Source organism: Pterocles gutturalis, unplaced genomic scaffold (assembly GCF_000699245.1).
Source record: "Pterocles gutturalis isolate BGI_N339 unplaced genomic scaffold, ASM69924v1 scaffold18923, whole genome shotgun sequence".
Classification (NCBI taxonomy): Eukaryota; Metazoa; Chordata; class Aves; order Pterocliformes; family Pteroclidae; genus Pterocles; species Pterocles gutturalis.
The window spans coordinates 16305-31874 of record NW_010120947.1 but is presented as its reverse complement, the minus strand read 5'-3'; the positions used below and the strand labels follow the sequence as shown (position 1 = coordinate 31874).

The following is a 15570-nucleotide window of genomic DNA, read 5'->3' as shown; positions in this document are numbered from 1 at the left end:
TTTGCTGAAGGAGCAGTCAAACTAACTTCTTATGGAGGTTTAACAGGAGATTGTTTGGATTCCTGTGGAAAGCTTGCACATGGTTGCGAGTTTTGTTTGGAATTTTTTTAATAAGCAGACCACTTTTTTTTTTCTTAAATAAAGTAAAAAAATCTGTCATGATGTGGATGCTGATGGCTAGTAGACTTGCTTTTCTTATATATGTGCTGAGGACCCTTAAGCAGTAATCCAGGGGCCTTGAGGGATACTCAGATTGCAAGCTGAAAACCATTGTTATAGGTAATTAATTTCTTCCTTATGTTGCCTGCTTCAACAAGAAAATAATATGGTAATTCTGTAGCACTGCTATCCCAAGATTTAGAGACAAAGACAACTAGAGTAACTCTGCATCTGCTTTTTGGTAGTACCAAAAGCTTAAAGCCTTGAAACCTGGTTAAGTTTCCTTACTTCTGTGCAGCACAGCTACAGCTAAAAGATAATTCTGTAGATGAATCCTGATTATGGGTGACTTGCTCGAAAGTGTTAGCAACTAGCTTGTTGGACTGCAGGTATGCTTTATAAAGTTTATCTTCTGCTTTAGGGAAACATGGTGAAAGTGGTGGTTAATAGCAATTATTACTTATGTGTTCATACAGCATAAGCTACAGGAGTTACTAGCATCAGAGCTGGTGTATCTTAATGGTCACATGCCATCTGGGTTTTATTAGAATAGAGAGAAATCCTGACAAGTGGCCTGATAGATCACAATTTTGGATTCCAAGTGAAGGATGCCCTTTTTGGGACAGCTTGAACAGTGAAGGAAAAATCAGAAGTTCTAACTTATTATGTTCACATTTTATGTCTCTTTCTGCATCTTACTTCAAGGCCATAATTTGCACTTTAAATACTCTATGGAAACAGAGCAGGCTCACATACTTGTGTGTAGATCCAAGGCATTTGGGTGTTTACAATGAAGTGTATTGCTACATCAGTCTGATAGTGTTGTTCAACAAAATTCAAACTACCTCTGGTCAGACTGGCAATACGCCTCTTACGGAAAAGCTGCCAGAAGAGGTGACCTGAACATCTGTGTCAAGCTTCAAGAAGGAACACAAGCACTGTATTTAATTCCCAGCAGTAGAAACATTCAACAAGACATTATTTATGTCATCCTTATATAAACTATCTATCTGCAAAAGTGCACACACATGGAAAAAAAACCCCATATTTGACAACCTAGGAGAGTCTTGTTAATACCCTAGTTGTAGATAATATTCATAGGAGTGGTGTTACGAGAATGTGTTTTTAGGAAAGGAGAATTGCTGGGGGGAAAAAGCATTGTGCTGCATGGGGAAAAAAGAAATGTAGTCTCACAATGGCTAATGAGTGAGTGTTTATCGTAAGCATATGGTCCAGTTCAAGTGACAGGAGCCTTGGTGGGAAAGTAGTATTGGCCTCATGTACGTATAACTATGGCTTGAGAAAAGTGTATCCTTAGTTTGACTACAGAACTTCAGGCATTGTCATGCTGAGAAATACTGCTGATCATGAGATTTGAGCAAATGGACTTTTTGACATAGATGTTCTTTGCCTTTAAAAAAATAAAAAAAAAAACCAAAACAAACCACCCAAAACTCCAAGAAGATGTATACAAAAGGCAGACATTTAGCCATTTTCTGGATGATTCTTCCCCCTTTCACAAGGGTAGGGGAAATAAATAATAAAAGTAACTGGAACATTTGTAATAAAATTTGGTGTTTGAAAAACAGTTCACTTATCTCATGGAGGCAATTATTTTTGCTCTTCATGTCCATGCTCAAAGCAGTATACATTAAGAAATAAAACAAGCATATCTTTCCATAAAGTTAGATGACATATGGGAAGTATAGTCCCCTCGTAAATAAGTATCAGCAGTGCTAAATATTAGTTACAACAAACACTGGGGATATGCATAGCAACTTAATGAAAACTTGTCTGTTGTAAGCATATAGATGGTGCTTACTTGTGCGCGGCTGTGTGCAGCATGAACACTGGTAGTTGTGGTGTTGTTAAAGGCCAGGTTACTTCAAAATAATCTGTAAATCCAGTCTGTTATCCATTACTGCATATGTAAATTGTCTTGTTTCTCACCAGTGTTTCAGCTTTAAAATGCTCCCCTTGTTCTCTTTTTAGACTCGCTTTCGGTCTCCAGCAACGATGCCAGTCCTCCTGCGTCAGTAACATCCCTTCAGCCCCACATGATCGGTGCGCAGAGCTCCCCAGGCCCCAAGCGCCCTGGCAACACCTTGAGAAAGTGGCTTACCAGTCCTGTGAGGCGTCTCAGCAGTGGAAAAGCAGACGGGCATGTCAAAAAACTGGCCCACAAGCACAAGAAAAGTAGAGAGGTTCGCAAAAGTGCCGATGCGGGCTCTCAGAAGGACTCTGATGATAGTGCAGCAACCCCACAAGATGAAACTGTTGAAGAGGTAAGCTTTCAGGGCAGCTTCCTGAGACTTGTTTTTATGTTCTTCAGAGAGCTAGATGTTGTCAGGTGAAAGCTGTCTGCTCAGTTGACAAAGTGGCATGTGCCATGTGCTCATTCATGATGCCTGCTGTACTCTGCATAAGTACTGTGCCAGGCACAGTTTTTGCTCTTCCTTACTGAGAGCATTAGTAAAGCTCTGAGGAGAAGGGTCTCTAGTTGAAAAAGAGAAATGGGAGAGTAAAATGTTGTTCTCTGGCTTTGCTTTCTTATCCCTCTCAGGAAAGCAGGTTTGTGAGTAAAGATGCTCTGTGTTCTGGGAATGATCAGGTTATTTTGTATTTCCTTTCATTTTCTTATTGATGGATCAGGGAAAATATAGGCAGAGCTGCTTAACATCTTGAAGCTGTATTTATACCTTGAGTAAGAGTTATAGTGCAGAAAAAATTACTGGCCCTTCAAATCAAAGGGTAGTTACTGTTGGTCAAATAATAAACATGGCACTTTTCACTGGAGAGAAGGAAATTGTGAACTATTCCAGATTTGCCACTAAGGACATCTGCTGAAGGTTTCCCTTCCTTCCACAAACATGTGCCCATCCTTTTAAGCCTAGAACTCATATATGAGCAAAGGCTGCCTCCAGTTAGGCACAGACAGAGCCAAATTCTCTTCTGTTAGAAACCTGTGGTTCAGGCTGAAAGGAATGGCATCTTACTACTTCTGAGGGTACAGCCACTTGCATGCTGTACAGTTATACCCTTTTACCAGGCTCGAATCTGACTAGTCATTTTGGTAGTTATCATACAGAAAAGTGGTCTCAGATGCCCAATTCATTTTTCAGTTCTTTTTTCTTCTTGCTTCTGACATATTTTGCTGCAAGTGTGGAACATTAGTGAAGTTATGCATTTTTTTTTAGAAGACTAGAGGCTTGGCAGTATGGTGAATTGGGAAGATGTGGTTTGGGAAGGAATATTGACTTCTGTCCCTGAATATCAGGGCTGTAGAAAGAAACATTCTGTGATGCAGTTGTAGCATTGTTTTGGAAGTAGCTGTTATTCTGCAGTTCTGTGAGTGAGGGAAAACCTTAGACCAGTGCCTTAAAGTCAGGAAAAAACAATAACCAACAATCTATGCTGTCTTCCTTTAAAGATGGTTGAATTGTCCTGCAAGATAAGTTACATTAAACTTAGGCTAATTGAAATCATAGTTCCTTGTATAAATGGAAGGACTATCTTTCAACACAACTGTAAAAAGTATACAAGCAGCCTGCTCTCACTGCGTTAAGGTGGAGGGGGGGCAAAAAGGATAATTGACAAAATACTTGGTGTTGTAATAGGGGTTTTTTTCTATCTCTTTCATAAGCCTTGCTATGAGGGTTGGTACTTCAGATACTCAGTTGAGTTTCTAAGTCAGAGGCACATGTCTCTTTACAGAACTGAACTTGGAAAGCAAGCATGGCTTTGGTAACACTTTCCTGTCGTAAATTTTAAGCTGAATGTCTTGTTCTCAGTATCCCGATCCATCTGCTTTTACCAAACACTGAAAATATTATCTTTGGCATCTGCTTTTTCCCTGCTCTGTTGAGGAACTTCACTGTGTTTGTAAAATCGTTTTGATTTGTTGGGAGAGAGGTGAATCTACAGAATAGGCTTGTTTACTACAGGCTTTTGTTGAACAAGCTTCATGCTGCTGAGAAGGTGACTGAGCTTGAATGTCTTGATTTTATTTACAGAGAGGTCGGAATGAGGGGCTGAGCAGTGGCACACTCTCCAAATCATCCTCTTCAGGCATGCAGAGCTGTGGAGAGGAGGAAGGTGAAGAGGGAGCGGATGCTGTACCGCTTCCTCCTCCAATGGCAATTCAGCAACACAGTCTTCTCCAGGCTGACTCGCAGGATGACAAGGTAGGAGGAGGAAGTGGGGAAGGCTTCACACATTGAGATGACCTATGTTTGCACAAATCTTTCTTCTTTTTCCAAAACTATCTGCAATGTAATAATGGTCGGCTTTATGGTAGACAGAAGTAACCGCTGTGCCAGTTTAGATAACATTAAAAGGGTTTCCTGTGAAAAGAGTGTGAATTAAATGCATCTCTCAATTTTTCTACTGGCACTTAAAATGTGGAAATGGGCAGCTTTGTGTGTTTGCAGTCCTATTTACATCTGTTTAACAGGTGCCGTATTTAGTGTTTAAAATTGAATTATTATATAATCATATTTTTTGGTACTTAAGTTAAAATGTGATGTGCAAGTAGAGTTTATCTGGATAAATTAACAATTGTACATAATGTTTTTAGATCATAGACTGTTCACCAAGCCGTGCTATTTTGGACAGCCTCAGTTCAGAAGGAAAAAAATTTATGCGTACATGCCTTAGCAGAAAGAGATGTTCACCTCAACTCCTAAGGTGTTTCTATGTAGCAGCACAGCTTTTTTTTTTCTTCTTTTTTTTTTTTTTTGGTACCTTTACAGGTGTACTAAGAAGCTAATATCCAAGTAAGGGTAATAATCAAGCTGGCTTTTACAAACAAAGGCACATAAAAATTGAGGGTAAAAATTTTGCATCAGAAATTAAATTCTGGATGTAGGTAGTAACAGCATGAAGAAGATGTTACTTGCATATTATCTGTTTTTCTTAAACTTTATGGTGTTCTTGCATTGAGAGGATTTGTTTCACTTTTCAACATGGATCAAATGGTTAGGGGACAACTAATAAGCCTAGAAATAGAATGTTTTAGAATAGAAACAGTTTGGACTTGGGCTGCAAATATTCACATTCACTGTTTATTTCCCATTTTGCTGCTTAAAATTTTTTAGCCATTGTAATCTACAGCATGAACACTGTTAGTGAATTTTGTGAGTGGTTACTCACTGTTCTGAATCATGGAGATGTTATTGATAACTTTGGCTGATCTTTTTGACTTTGTTTTCTTTCTTTTCTTCCTTTTTATCCCACTGCCTTTCAGTGGAGGTCTCAATCATCCCTGAAGCTATCATTTGTAGCATCAAAATGGCTTGCTTCCATGCTCTATGTGTATTTAGTTCCTACCTGTTTTCTGAATTGAAAAAGTAAAATGTATGAGTTGGGGGAGTTAATATGTTGGGAAATGTTCCTGAAACAAAACAGGCAAAAATAGGCATTTTAAAATTTTGCTGGCCTTAAGACCTGAGAGAATATTTTCTTGCTAGAAAATATTGATCTCAGTCTGAGGTTTAGAAATAGAATAAAAATAATGTTGGTAAAAATATGTTAAAGTTTGTGCTGATAAGCTGCCATATTTGCATGTCCCTTCAGTGATATTAAAAAAAAAAAAAAGAAATTAAAGCCTTATAAAAAGTTTTTTATATAAAAATGGCTTTTGCTCCTCTAGTTCTTTTTATACAGCAAGAACAGTTATGTGAAGGGATATGCTTATAAGTTAGTGTCTGTTCCCTTTTGTATTTCTGGTGCAAAGTCAGACCCATAATACAGTAGAGTTAAGAGGCTTTGAGTAGCTTTCAGTCCCCAGTAAATTTTACTTTCACTTCTTGAGAGGTTAACATGCACCCAGTGCGGTAAAAACATGTTCGGACGATTTTTGAAGTAGCTTAAACTGCATTCTAGAGAAGACTCCTGAGAAGTTAAGATTTGGTACAGTTAATATTATAATTTTTCAAAGCACGTAAATTGTGATTCTTTTGAGGTGCATTGTTTTTGTGCAATATCTATCCTACTGTGTGGTGGGAGGCAAGAAAGTCCCCTCATGTGGCAGCCTGGGAGGTTGTGTGTGCCTCCCTGAAGTCCACACACCAGGACGTACCACCAGTTTCCAGTACCTAAAGCAAATGCTTTATTGAAACACAGAAGTGAGAAGCCAGAGCAAAGTTTTACCCAGCAGAAGCCAGTTGGCTCTGTTGATGGAGTTACTGATTAATAAAAGGCTTGCAAACAAATTCCCAGTTGTCTGCCTTCTGGGTGGAGTCCTCCTTCACATTCCTGCCACGCTCGGTGGTTTCTTGGGTTGCTCAGCTCCTCTGGATCCCAAGGAATGTCTCCTCCTTTCCGTGACCTCAGAGGCTTGGCTTTCGTCTGTGCCTCACTGCTAGCATTTCTTCCTCTCCGGGGCTTCTGGTCTACACTTCTGTGCTGGAAACTCCCTGCTTGCTGGGTTTCTCCCTCCCTGCCCAGCCTGCTGTGGGCTCCAGCAGCATCTCACACCTGTGCGTGCTCAGTTGCTCCCTCCGCCTTTCCTTGTTTTCTGAGCAAGGGCTGTGTTCTCCTCTCAGAGTACATCATCAGGCAGGTCAGCAGGCAGACTTCATCTGTGCAGCTCCTTTTTCAGACAATATGTGATATAATCACACGAACTGGAAACCAACCAGTTCTGAAGTTTTACCAACAGTCACACCCCATATGCTCCCATAGGGCAATAACAGAGAGAAGGGACCTTGGCCAGAGGTGGATTCCAGTACTGTCAGTGTTTTGTAAGGCTAAACTGAGCTCCGCATCCGAAGTTAAAACCCACATACAAGCACAGCTTTGGAAAACCTGATCGACAGTCAGATTTTAGGAGTATACGGTTGCCTAAAAGGCACGCTAGCTGTGGAATAGCTCAGTTTCTGGTGTGCATGCAAACGTCATGTGCTAGGCCATGCTAATTTGTCTAATATCACTAAATAACACAACCATTTTCTTCCCTAAGAGCTCATCTGCACAGTATGCATTCTTCAGTAGAATCATTGCACACTTCATGGATTTGCATTTGATGGCAGTTTACAAGTTGTTTGCATTTAATTTTTAGATAAGCAGTATTAAAGTCTCACGATCAGTTATGTTAATATGAAACTAATTATTTTTGCTTTTTGTTTTCTCTTTTTGTAAACTCTGATGCAGCATTATGTTGACTTGTGTTCTGTCTCTGCTTTGGCTCAGTTCCCATATCTTTCCATTTAAAGTTGTCTGTATTTCCTTTGCTTGCCCAACCCCTCTTTTACTCTCCGAATAAGGTGAATACAAGGCAAACTACCTAAAATCTGTGTGTTCTTTTTTTTGTATTTACTTATGGGTAGCCTTGTTACACCCATGCTTGATTTGAGCAGAACCTCTTGTGTTAAGTCATTATACGTGCTATTTCTTTGTCCAGTTTGTTGGAAACATTTGCAGGACAGCTTACCCTGTGCTATATGATGTTCAGTGTGCTGTTCGTAATATGAAGTAAGGTTCATATTACACCCTGTTTCCACCTTCCAGTTATTTAATGATAAATGTAATATGCAAACAACTCTGTTTGCAAATTATTGAAGCTGAATTTCATGGCCCTCTCCCAGAATCCTTTGCTGTGAACACCTTTTCCCTTCAGCTGTATCTATAAACTGGCATTTTATAGCTTATGAGGCCAGAGATCTGTGCTCTACACATACCATTGGGGAAAATGGATGGCACAAGGAATGGTGAGCTCAATTTCCCCTCTGAATCTGGGCGATATACCTCAGCTCCTTTAGAAAAGTAAATGCCCCTGAGTTATTGGTTTATTTTTTTCTTAACTTAATGATGTTCCTCCTTTATTTCAGGTCTTCTTGGTTCATGTTACTGTTCTGCAGTTGCTGCTTTGTTTAACTGGCAATAAAAATATGTTAACAAACTGTTTGTTGTCCATTGGTCCGCTCAGGCAATTTTTATAGCTATTTGTCAGGCATTATCACAATCAGCAAGATGAAGGATATTTCCTTGACTTCTGTTGCATGTAGAAAAAGGAATTTTTATCCCAGCATTTTACCTTCTGTGGGGGTTACTTAAAATCTCCAATTCCAGTTTCCGAAGTTGGAAGATCTTAGTGTTCTATTACACTGACAGTTATTGTTGGGTGCCTTTGTCTGATAGAGAAGTGAAGGAATTCTCATGATCCTTAAGCAAGTGCCAGGCTAACTCTAGGATTCTCCTTCCTTTGTGTCATTGCACAGACATCTTCTCGATTATTGGTGCGGCCGACCAGCTCCGAGACACCCAGTGCTGCAGAACTAGTCAGTGCAATTGAAGAGCTCGTCAAAAGTAAAATGGTGAGGCTGACTGGCAAATGCATGTGTTTAAAGAAGTTGTGTCAAGTCCCAACTTGCTATTCAAAGAAAAGCTACACGCATTTGACTTGTTAAACTTGATATCTGTTTCAAAGGTTGCTTTTTGGGTTGGTGTATGAGTCATTTTGTACACTCTTTTGTAAAAGCAAAATTGAGTAGGTAAATGGCTATGCAGAGAAGCCAAAAGCAATAAATAAGAGGGAGAGGAGGCAGCAGAAAATGTCCTATTAGTAAAATAAATGGAAAGACCTAAGAAGGTCTTAGCCTGATAGACCTTCATGAGAAGAATCCCTGAAACTAAATTTATGGTAAATCTTGCAAGGTTCAACAGTAGTGCAGATAACCCTCACACAGAAACATTTATAGCATCTAGCTCCTCTTTAGGCAACATGATAATGAAGAAATAAGTAAAAGAATGCAAGGATCATTGTGCATGTTAGTGCCTCTTTTCTTGCTTTTTAGTGTTTGCTAACAAATTAAGGAGCAAGTTGTGTCAGCGTTTTTACTTTTCTGTGTTTCTGAAGATGCTCATTGACAAAGAACAGGGTGTATGGATAATTCCAGGAAGGCCCTCTGTCATAGTCAAAACCCAGCTTGACCCAGTCCTGGAGAACCTGCTGTAGGTGACCCTGTTTGAGCAGGGAGATTGGGCTATATGGTCTCAACAGCTCCCTCAACAATTCTGTGATTCCCTCAAAACCTTTAGTTGTGGGGCTTAGTAGAAGTGCCAGTGTGAAAACAGCAGAGAATTGCAGCATGGCAGCCGCGTGTTACCGGGGATTGGTATTTCCCAGGCTTGTTAATTTAAGCAACTTTGAATTTCAGAATGAGAAATTTTTAATTTGTGTTTCATATTTCCTCATTCAGAAAGACTTACCTTTCACTTATATTATTATATGAAATAATTACTGCACTTTCTTAGAGTGTTAACTTTGCTTTTTACTTCTCTTGCACCGGAAGCATGAATAAGAAGTAATCTGTGGGAAAATTCAACAGTCTTTTGTAAATGGAAAATTTGATAGTCCATGTGTCTTTCAGGCAGCCTGTCAGTGGAGGTAACTTAAGGATCCATACGTATGGTTCCTGGTGGAGATGTTCTCATTTCACAATTTTAGCCAAGGGTCAGCTTCCCCTGTTTTTTGGGCTAGTCATATCATTATTGGGTTTTTACTTTTTGCAGGGAAAGAAAAGAAGATTACAGCTGAACCCCACCCTGGTGAAGTAGACGTGTCTTGCATTAAAGGCTGTATCACATGCAAGGAAAATGTGATACATAGCTGTAGCTGGATCCAAGATTATGGGCTTGAACAAGTCCAATAAATACTTTATAGAAGCTTGTTTGTATTATTTCTCCCATGGCTTCTCTATCTTTTAGACAAACAGAAGTCTGCGGAGTCCATGCAGGGGAGACAGTGTATCTGGCAGAAGAGACAGGGACTCTTTCCTAGTATCTGAACTGTCATGAAGCTCAAAAGCAACGTTGACAGTGTAGAGGTCATTATTGTCTTTAACGAGTCAGTATTTTGGCTAGTTAATATGACAAACAAAATGTGTGACAAAGAATGCCTCTTCTGTTGTGTTAAAAAAATGTAACAGCCAAAGAATCTCCTTTAAAGATGTCCTATTTGTTATTGAAAGTAACTTGCATATGCCAAAACTAAAATATGACAAATATAATTTAATCCCTGGCAATAAACATACCATGGAAGTACTTAAATCCTGAGCAAGGTAGTCTGACTTTTAGCCCTCGCTGCTCAAACCAACTGAACCCCTTTCTTTTCCTGTGAAGGAAAGACTGATATATCTCAAATGTACTTCCATAAGGCTAGGTTATCTGTGCAGGAAAGCCAAGTTGTTGGCTGGTGTCCTGGAAGCTCAAGGCCTCCTTTGACAAGATACATTACAATAATGGATGTCCCATAGGTTCCCATATACAGCTGTATGTAAATATGTCTTGTGAAGAAAGGGGAAATATATCATTGTTTCTGTCTGTCTTGAACACCTTCTCAGGCCCTGGAGGACCGTCCAAGTTCCTTGTTGGTAGATCAAGGTGACAGCAGCAGTCCGTCCTTCAACCCTTCAGATAATTCCCTTCTCTCTTCCTCATCACCCATAGATGAGATGGAAGAAAGGAAATCCAGCTCCTTAAAAAGACGACAGTAAGACCATATTTTTACTCAATTTTTACAATGTTTTGAAGAGAAAAAATAAATGTTTAAAAAATGTCCATTTCAAACTGGCAGCAAAAGCTGTTAGTCTGAAAGGGGAGGACTTAGGTGTCAAGCACGTAGTCACATCATGCAAAGAAATATTTTTTCTCAAACATCAGTTGCAGTTCCAGTTTTCTGTGATTTTTAATTTTAATCATAGCTGTGTTTGACTTCTGTCACATGCCAGTCTCAGTTATGCAGGAAGATGCTGATCTTTAAATGTTTAGAGGGCTATTAGGCTTCAAAAAACTGATCATTCCCTTTGTTCTGTTCCACCACACTCTTAATTTCTTCATGCAGTAGTAAACCATTACCGTGGTAGAAGAAAAACATGCCTGGTTTCAAAATTATTTAAACCTGTGGGTAGAAATAACAGTGCATATACTTAAGTCTCCAGACTAGAGACATAATAGCATTTTATTTTAAGCAATAGTTAAATGTTTAATTTTAATGACGCATGTAAGAAAACATCTGGCTTCAGATAAACAGAAGCAAGCCTGCTCCAGTTCCAAACTCAAAGCAGCATCTTGCTTAGAAGGAATGTGCATTAATTCTTCCCTTTCAGCTCTGCTTATCAAACATATGTGACTGCAAATGTGTAAAGTTGTATGCCATTAATCCCCTTTAAGAATCTGTTTCATTTTTAAATGAAATATGTGTTCACCATTTTCTTTCCATTGTAGCTATGTCTTACAGGAATTAGTAGAGACAGAGCGAGATTATGTACGAGATCTGGGCTACGTAGTTGAGGTATGATGTTTTTCATTCTCTTGGGTTTTCTTTTACTTTTTTGTGTGTCACTGACCAGCTGTGTAGCTTGAACCTCACAATGTTTTTTTCAAAGCAAAACACAACACAGGAAGAAACTGAAAATGTGAATGTTTGCATTCTGAGTTTTCCCTCCTGCAGGTTTTGAACATATTAGAAATACTGCATCAAATCTTATTCCCTTCTTTCTTCCTGTTACTGTACACACCTTATTGTTCTGAGGAGTGTAGTTCTTCTGCCACAACCTCTGCCCTAATGGTATCTTAGACTAGAAGGTTTTATTTAGCACAACTAAATTTTAAAAAAGCATTGTAGCTCAGCATATAGCATAACTATCCTGAATTTGAAAGGCTTGCTTCCTCTCCTACTGCTAAGCTTCTTTTAGACTTCCTAGTTTCCTCTTCTGTAAAAAGAGATAACATCGTACATCTCCCTTCGTTCTTCAGCTACCAGCAAAATGCATTTGGAAGAGTAGGGAGAAATGAGCATGACAGTGAATTTCAGCCTGACAAGGTTCCATTCTTAAACTCGGTTTTAAAAGAAGGGAGAGAAAGGAAGATGGGCATTGTGATAGTCTTTTTTACAGCGTTTAGAGGATGTGTTCGAAAGCTATGAACAGATGTATTTTTGTAACTAACAAAATAATTCCTGGTGAAAATGGAATTCCTGGTCAAAGTGTGAACTTTGCAAACTGAAACCAGACCTGGCTAATTAGTAATAGAAGCATTAGGAAAAAATAAAAGGAATAGAGTTGCATGAATATTACAAAATAAAAAAACACTCCTAGCTCTAACTATGTGATAGAATTGCACAGTGAGACAAGTGTATATACACCGAAAATAGAAGATGGGACTATGGGAAAATGTAAAAGGAACTTTATTGCGGCCAGAATGATTGCTAATGGAATTCATGTTCATTTTTTGGTGTTTGGTTTGTTCATGCTGCAAATAGTAGTCCATGCAGTGCAGTCCCATATGCAATGCAGCTGCCTTCTTCCTCAGCGCACTTTGGCGAAGGGTTAGCATGGATGACTGAAATCACAAACACTGAGCAAAGGAGCACAGAAGCCAGTTCAGTGGCTCTGATGTGTACTTGGTAACAGCCCTACGTGGCAAAGGACTGCAGCTTTGTCCTTCAGACAATAAAGAGAAGGGCTGTAGAAGTTTCCTCTAAGCTTTGAGCCTGTTCACGCAGGCTAAATTAGCTACAGTGAATTCATCTTTCCTAGCACTGGGCAGTGTTGTGTAGACAACCTCAAGCCATTTTGTGTCTGTGCTCTATGTTATGGAGCAGGTTTTTTTGGTTTGCTTTTGTGTCCCAAGCAAGCTGTTGTCATGGGCAATTTGCAAAGCTTCTGGGAAAAGGGGGATTACAAGACAACTCACTTTTTTTAAGTTAAAGTGTTCGCAGTGGCTTTCCTTGGACTGTTGCAGGGCTATATGGCACTTATGAAAGAAGATGGCGTACCTGATGACATGAAAGGCAAAGACAAGATTGTATTTGGAAACATTCACCAGATTTATGACTGGCACAGAGAGTATGTATTAACTTGAAAACCATCTGCTGAATAATTCTATGTAAAAAATACTAGACTGACTTTAAGAAATTATTTTTTTCCTCAGATGTTCAGATACAAGTTAAAAACAGTTGGTCTTGTGCTTTGAGTTGCAGATACTGTAGATTGAGCTTACAAATGCTGGTATGAAGATTTGCTTTAAGCAAGGATGCTTATATATAGCAAGTGCTTCAACTGAGAATCTGTAATATGGATAGTATTATGTACAGAAGTTTGTACATTGCTTGAGGCTTTGTTTTCAAAAATGTTTTACCTAACAGCACAGTCTAAGAATTTGTTAGGGGTTAGCATGGCAATATGAGCACCTCAAGCACTCAGACTAGGAAGGAGAAAAGTTTCAATCAATATATGAAATTAAAGAATTTTATTGATGAACACCAATATTTTTTCATCTTGGCATGGATTGGGTGTGTCCTTTTGGAAATCAATATTAAAATATTACACTGTTAACCTTGTAATTTTGGACATACGTTAATATCCAAAGCTTCTGATGGGGGACACAAAGTGGACCTTGCAGTAAGACCACTTTGCCTTGCAATGACCTGTCGCTATGGTGTGTGGTATCAGAAAAAAGTACTTATTCTGTTTATGTTCAGCTTCTTTTTAGGAGAGTTAGAGAAGTGCCTTGAAGATCCAGAAAAGCTGGGATCCCTGTTTGTTAAGCATGTAAGTGAATCTACAGTACAACACGGTTAAGAAAGTGCTGTAAAATAGTCTTCACTGTAAGAGGTGGAGAGATAGCTTGTAAGAGCTTATAAACAGGCTAAGTAAATGCTCTAATTTTTGTCCCAAATATCTTCCTGTGGAGAGGAAATATGAATGAGTGCCCCATTTCTCAATCCAGTTCCAGTTCTGTACAAGGGAACTGTCATTTCATATGACACCTGCCTCCTAATCCCAGGTGTCCATGCAGTACCATGGAACATAGGAAACAAAAATACGAAAGAGGCTAATTCTTCTTTCCAGTTTCAGTGCATTCTAGTTCTGTATCCTTTCTCCTTCTGAGAATCACAGTACTGGTTGAGATTCCTCCCTCTTCAGTTGGGGACGGAATTGAGAGTGCCAGAAATTAATGATGTTTAGTTTTAGTCTAACACAGTAGCCTTTATAGCTTTGTACAAGTCCCTACTTTTCCACTCTTCATTTATTTATTAAAAGAAATGACTATGTGATACATGTGGATATTATAACACTTTGGAAGGAAATCAGATAAACTGCTTACTTATAAACTAGATATCAAAATTCAGGACACATCAGATGTTACGCTAATCAGTCATTTTGGTGTCTCTTTGTGTAGAAACACAATTTAATATCTGTTTGAGATGAGGTCTCAAGGTACTCCAAATCACGCAAGACTGCAGAATGGAAACTTGCCTGCTAAATATGATCTTTTGCACAAGTATGCAAAGACAGACTGGATTAAAGCAGATTTAACGGGTTTCAGATTTGCCGTGCAGTTTCTTTTAAGTCAATACCAGGGCAGCAAAATTGCACAGAAGCAAACATTAATGGAACAGTCACACTGGAAACTAGGACTAATTCCTGGACTAATGCTGAGGACTGAGCTGTTTCTTTTCTGAGGGATCATTTTTTAAAAACAGAGGCATGAGGAGAGGGAAGAATTCCAGCACTGGTGAAATGGGAAACCTGGAGGATGTAACTCTCCCTGTTTCTGATTGCTGTTTTACTTTCTCCTGGTATATTTGTAACTGAGTTGTCTTTGAAAGGCACCCTTACCACTCCAGATGGAAAGGCAAGCTGTGATGCTATTACAACATCCTCTGTCAAAACCCCAACTATCAGCTAGAACATGACGATTCAGTTCCTGCTTTTAATCTGTGTTCTGTGTCCTTTTCAGTCTCCATATTATTTCTTCCTTTTTTACTTTCCGTTTGTCTTCACTGGTCAGTACTCCATAAGCCTCTGAGCAGCAAAGCCTCTAATGGCAAACTGATCCTAGAAAAATAATAAGAAATATGTTGGAGTAGGTAATAGACACATATGGTATTTCTGTTTCTCAGCCACCAAGGTCGGTAATCAAGAATGAATCTTAAAGGCTGAAGTTATGCCCTCTCTCATTTTCTTTGTTGCCTTGGTGTTAAAAGCATGTGCACAAAATACAGAATCAGAGTTAAAAAATACTAGTGCCACCATTTCCAGGCTACATCACCTACTTCCCAACTCAAACTCCAATAGGACAGCTAATACTAAATAGAAGACATGCAAGGATTCTCCTAACTACTCTGTACAGCTAAACAAGAGGAGGTTATTAGTCTAATATATTAGATTATTAAAATGTAATGAAAAATATGATATTTCAAAGCTCCATCCATTGCTCTTGCTAAAAGAAAAAGATAACCATTTTCATACTTAATTTTATTGTGGAAACTGCTGAGCTATCAGCTCTAAACAGGAGTATTTATAACTGTAGCAATTTTTTGACTTGTGTTGCCTTTCTAAAATCATCATGATATTCCCAAATAAATGTGTTTTCAGATCTTAATTTCTGCATATGTAGCTGCTG

General features: G+C 38.9%; 1 protein-coding gene across 1 annotated transcript in view; it reads left to right on the top strand.

Moving 5' to 3' along the window:
- Nucleotides 1-2151: 2151 nt before the first annotated feature.
- The window catches only part of LOC104464394 (triple functional domain protein-like), a gene marked incomplete at both ends in the record, with an annotated part of 28223 nt that continues 14804 nt past the window's right edge, over nt 2152-15570 (top strand). The window contains 7 exons of the mRNA XM_010077085.1: nt 2152-2444; nt 4173-4343; nt 8379-8474; nt 10503-10651; nt 11386-11452; nt 12904-13007; nt 13643-13712. Of these exons, the coding sequence (XP_010075387.1) occupies nt 2152-2444; nt 4173-4343; nt 8379-8474; nt 10503-10651; nt 11386-11452; nt 12904-13007; nt 13643-13712 (950 nt within the window). The remainder of the gene's footprint in view (nt 2445-4172; nt 4344-8378; nt 8475-10502; nt 10652-11385; nt 11453-12903; nt 13008-13642; nt 13713-15570) is intronic.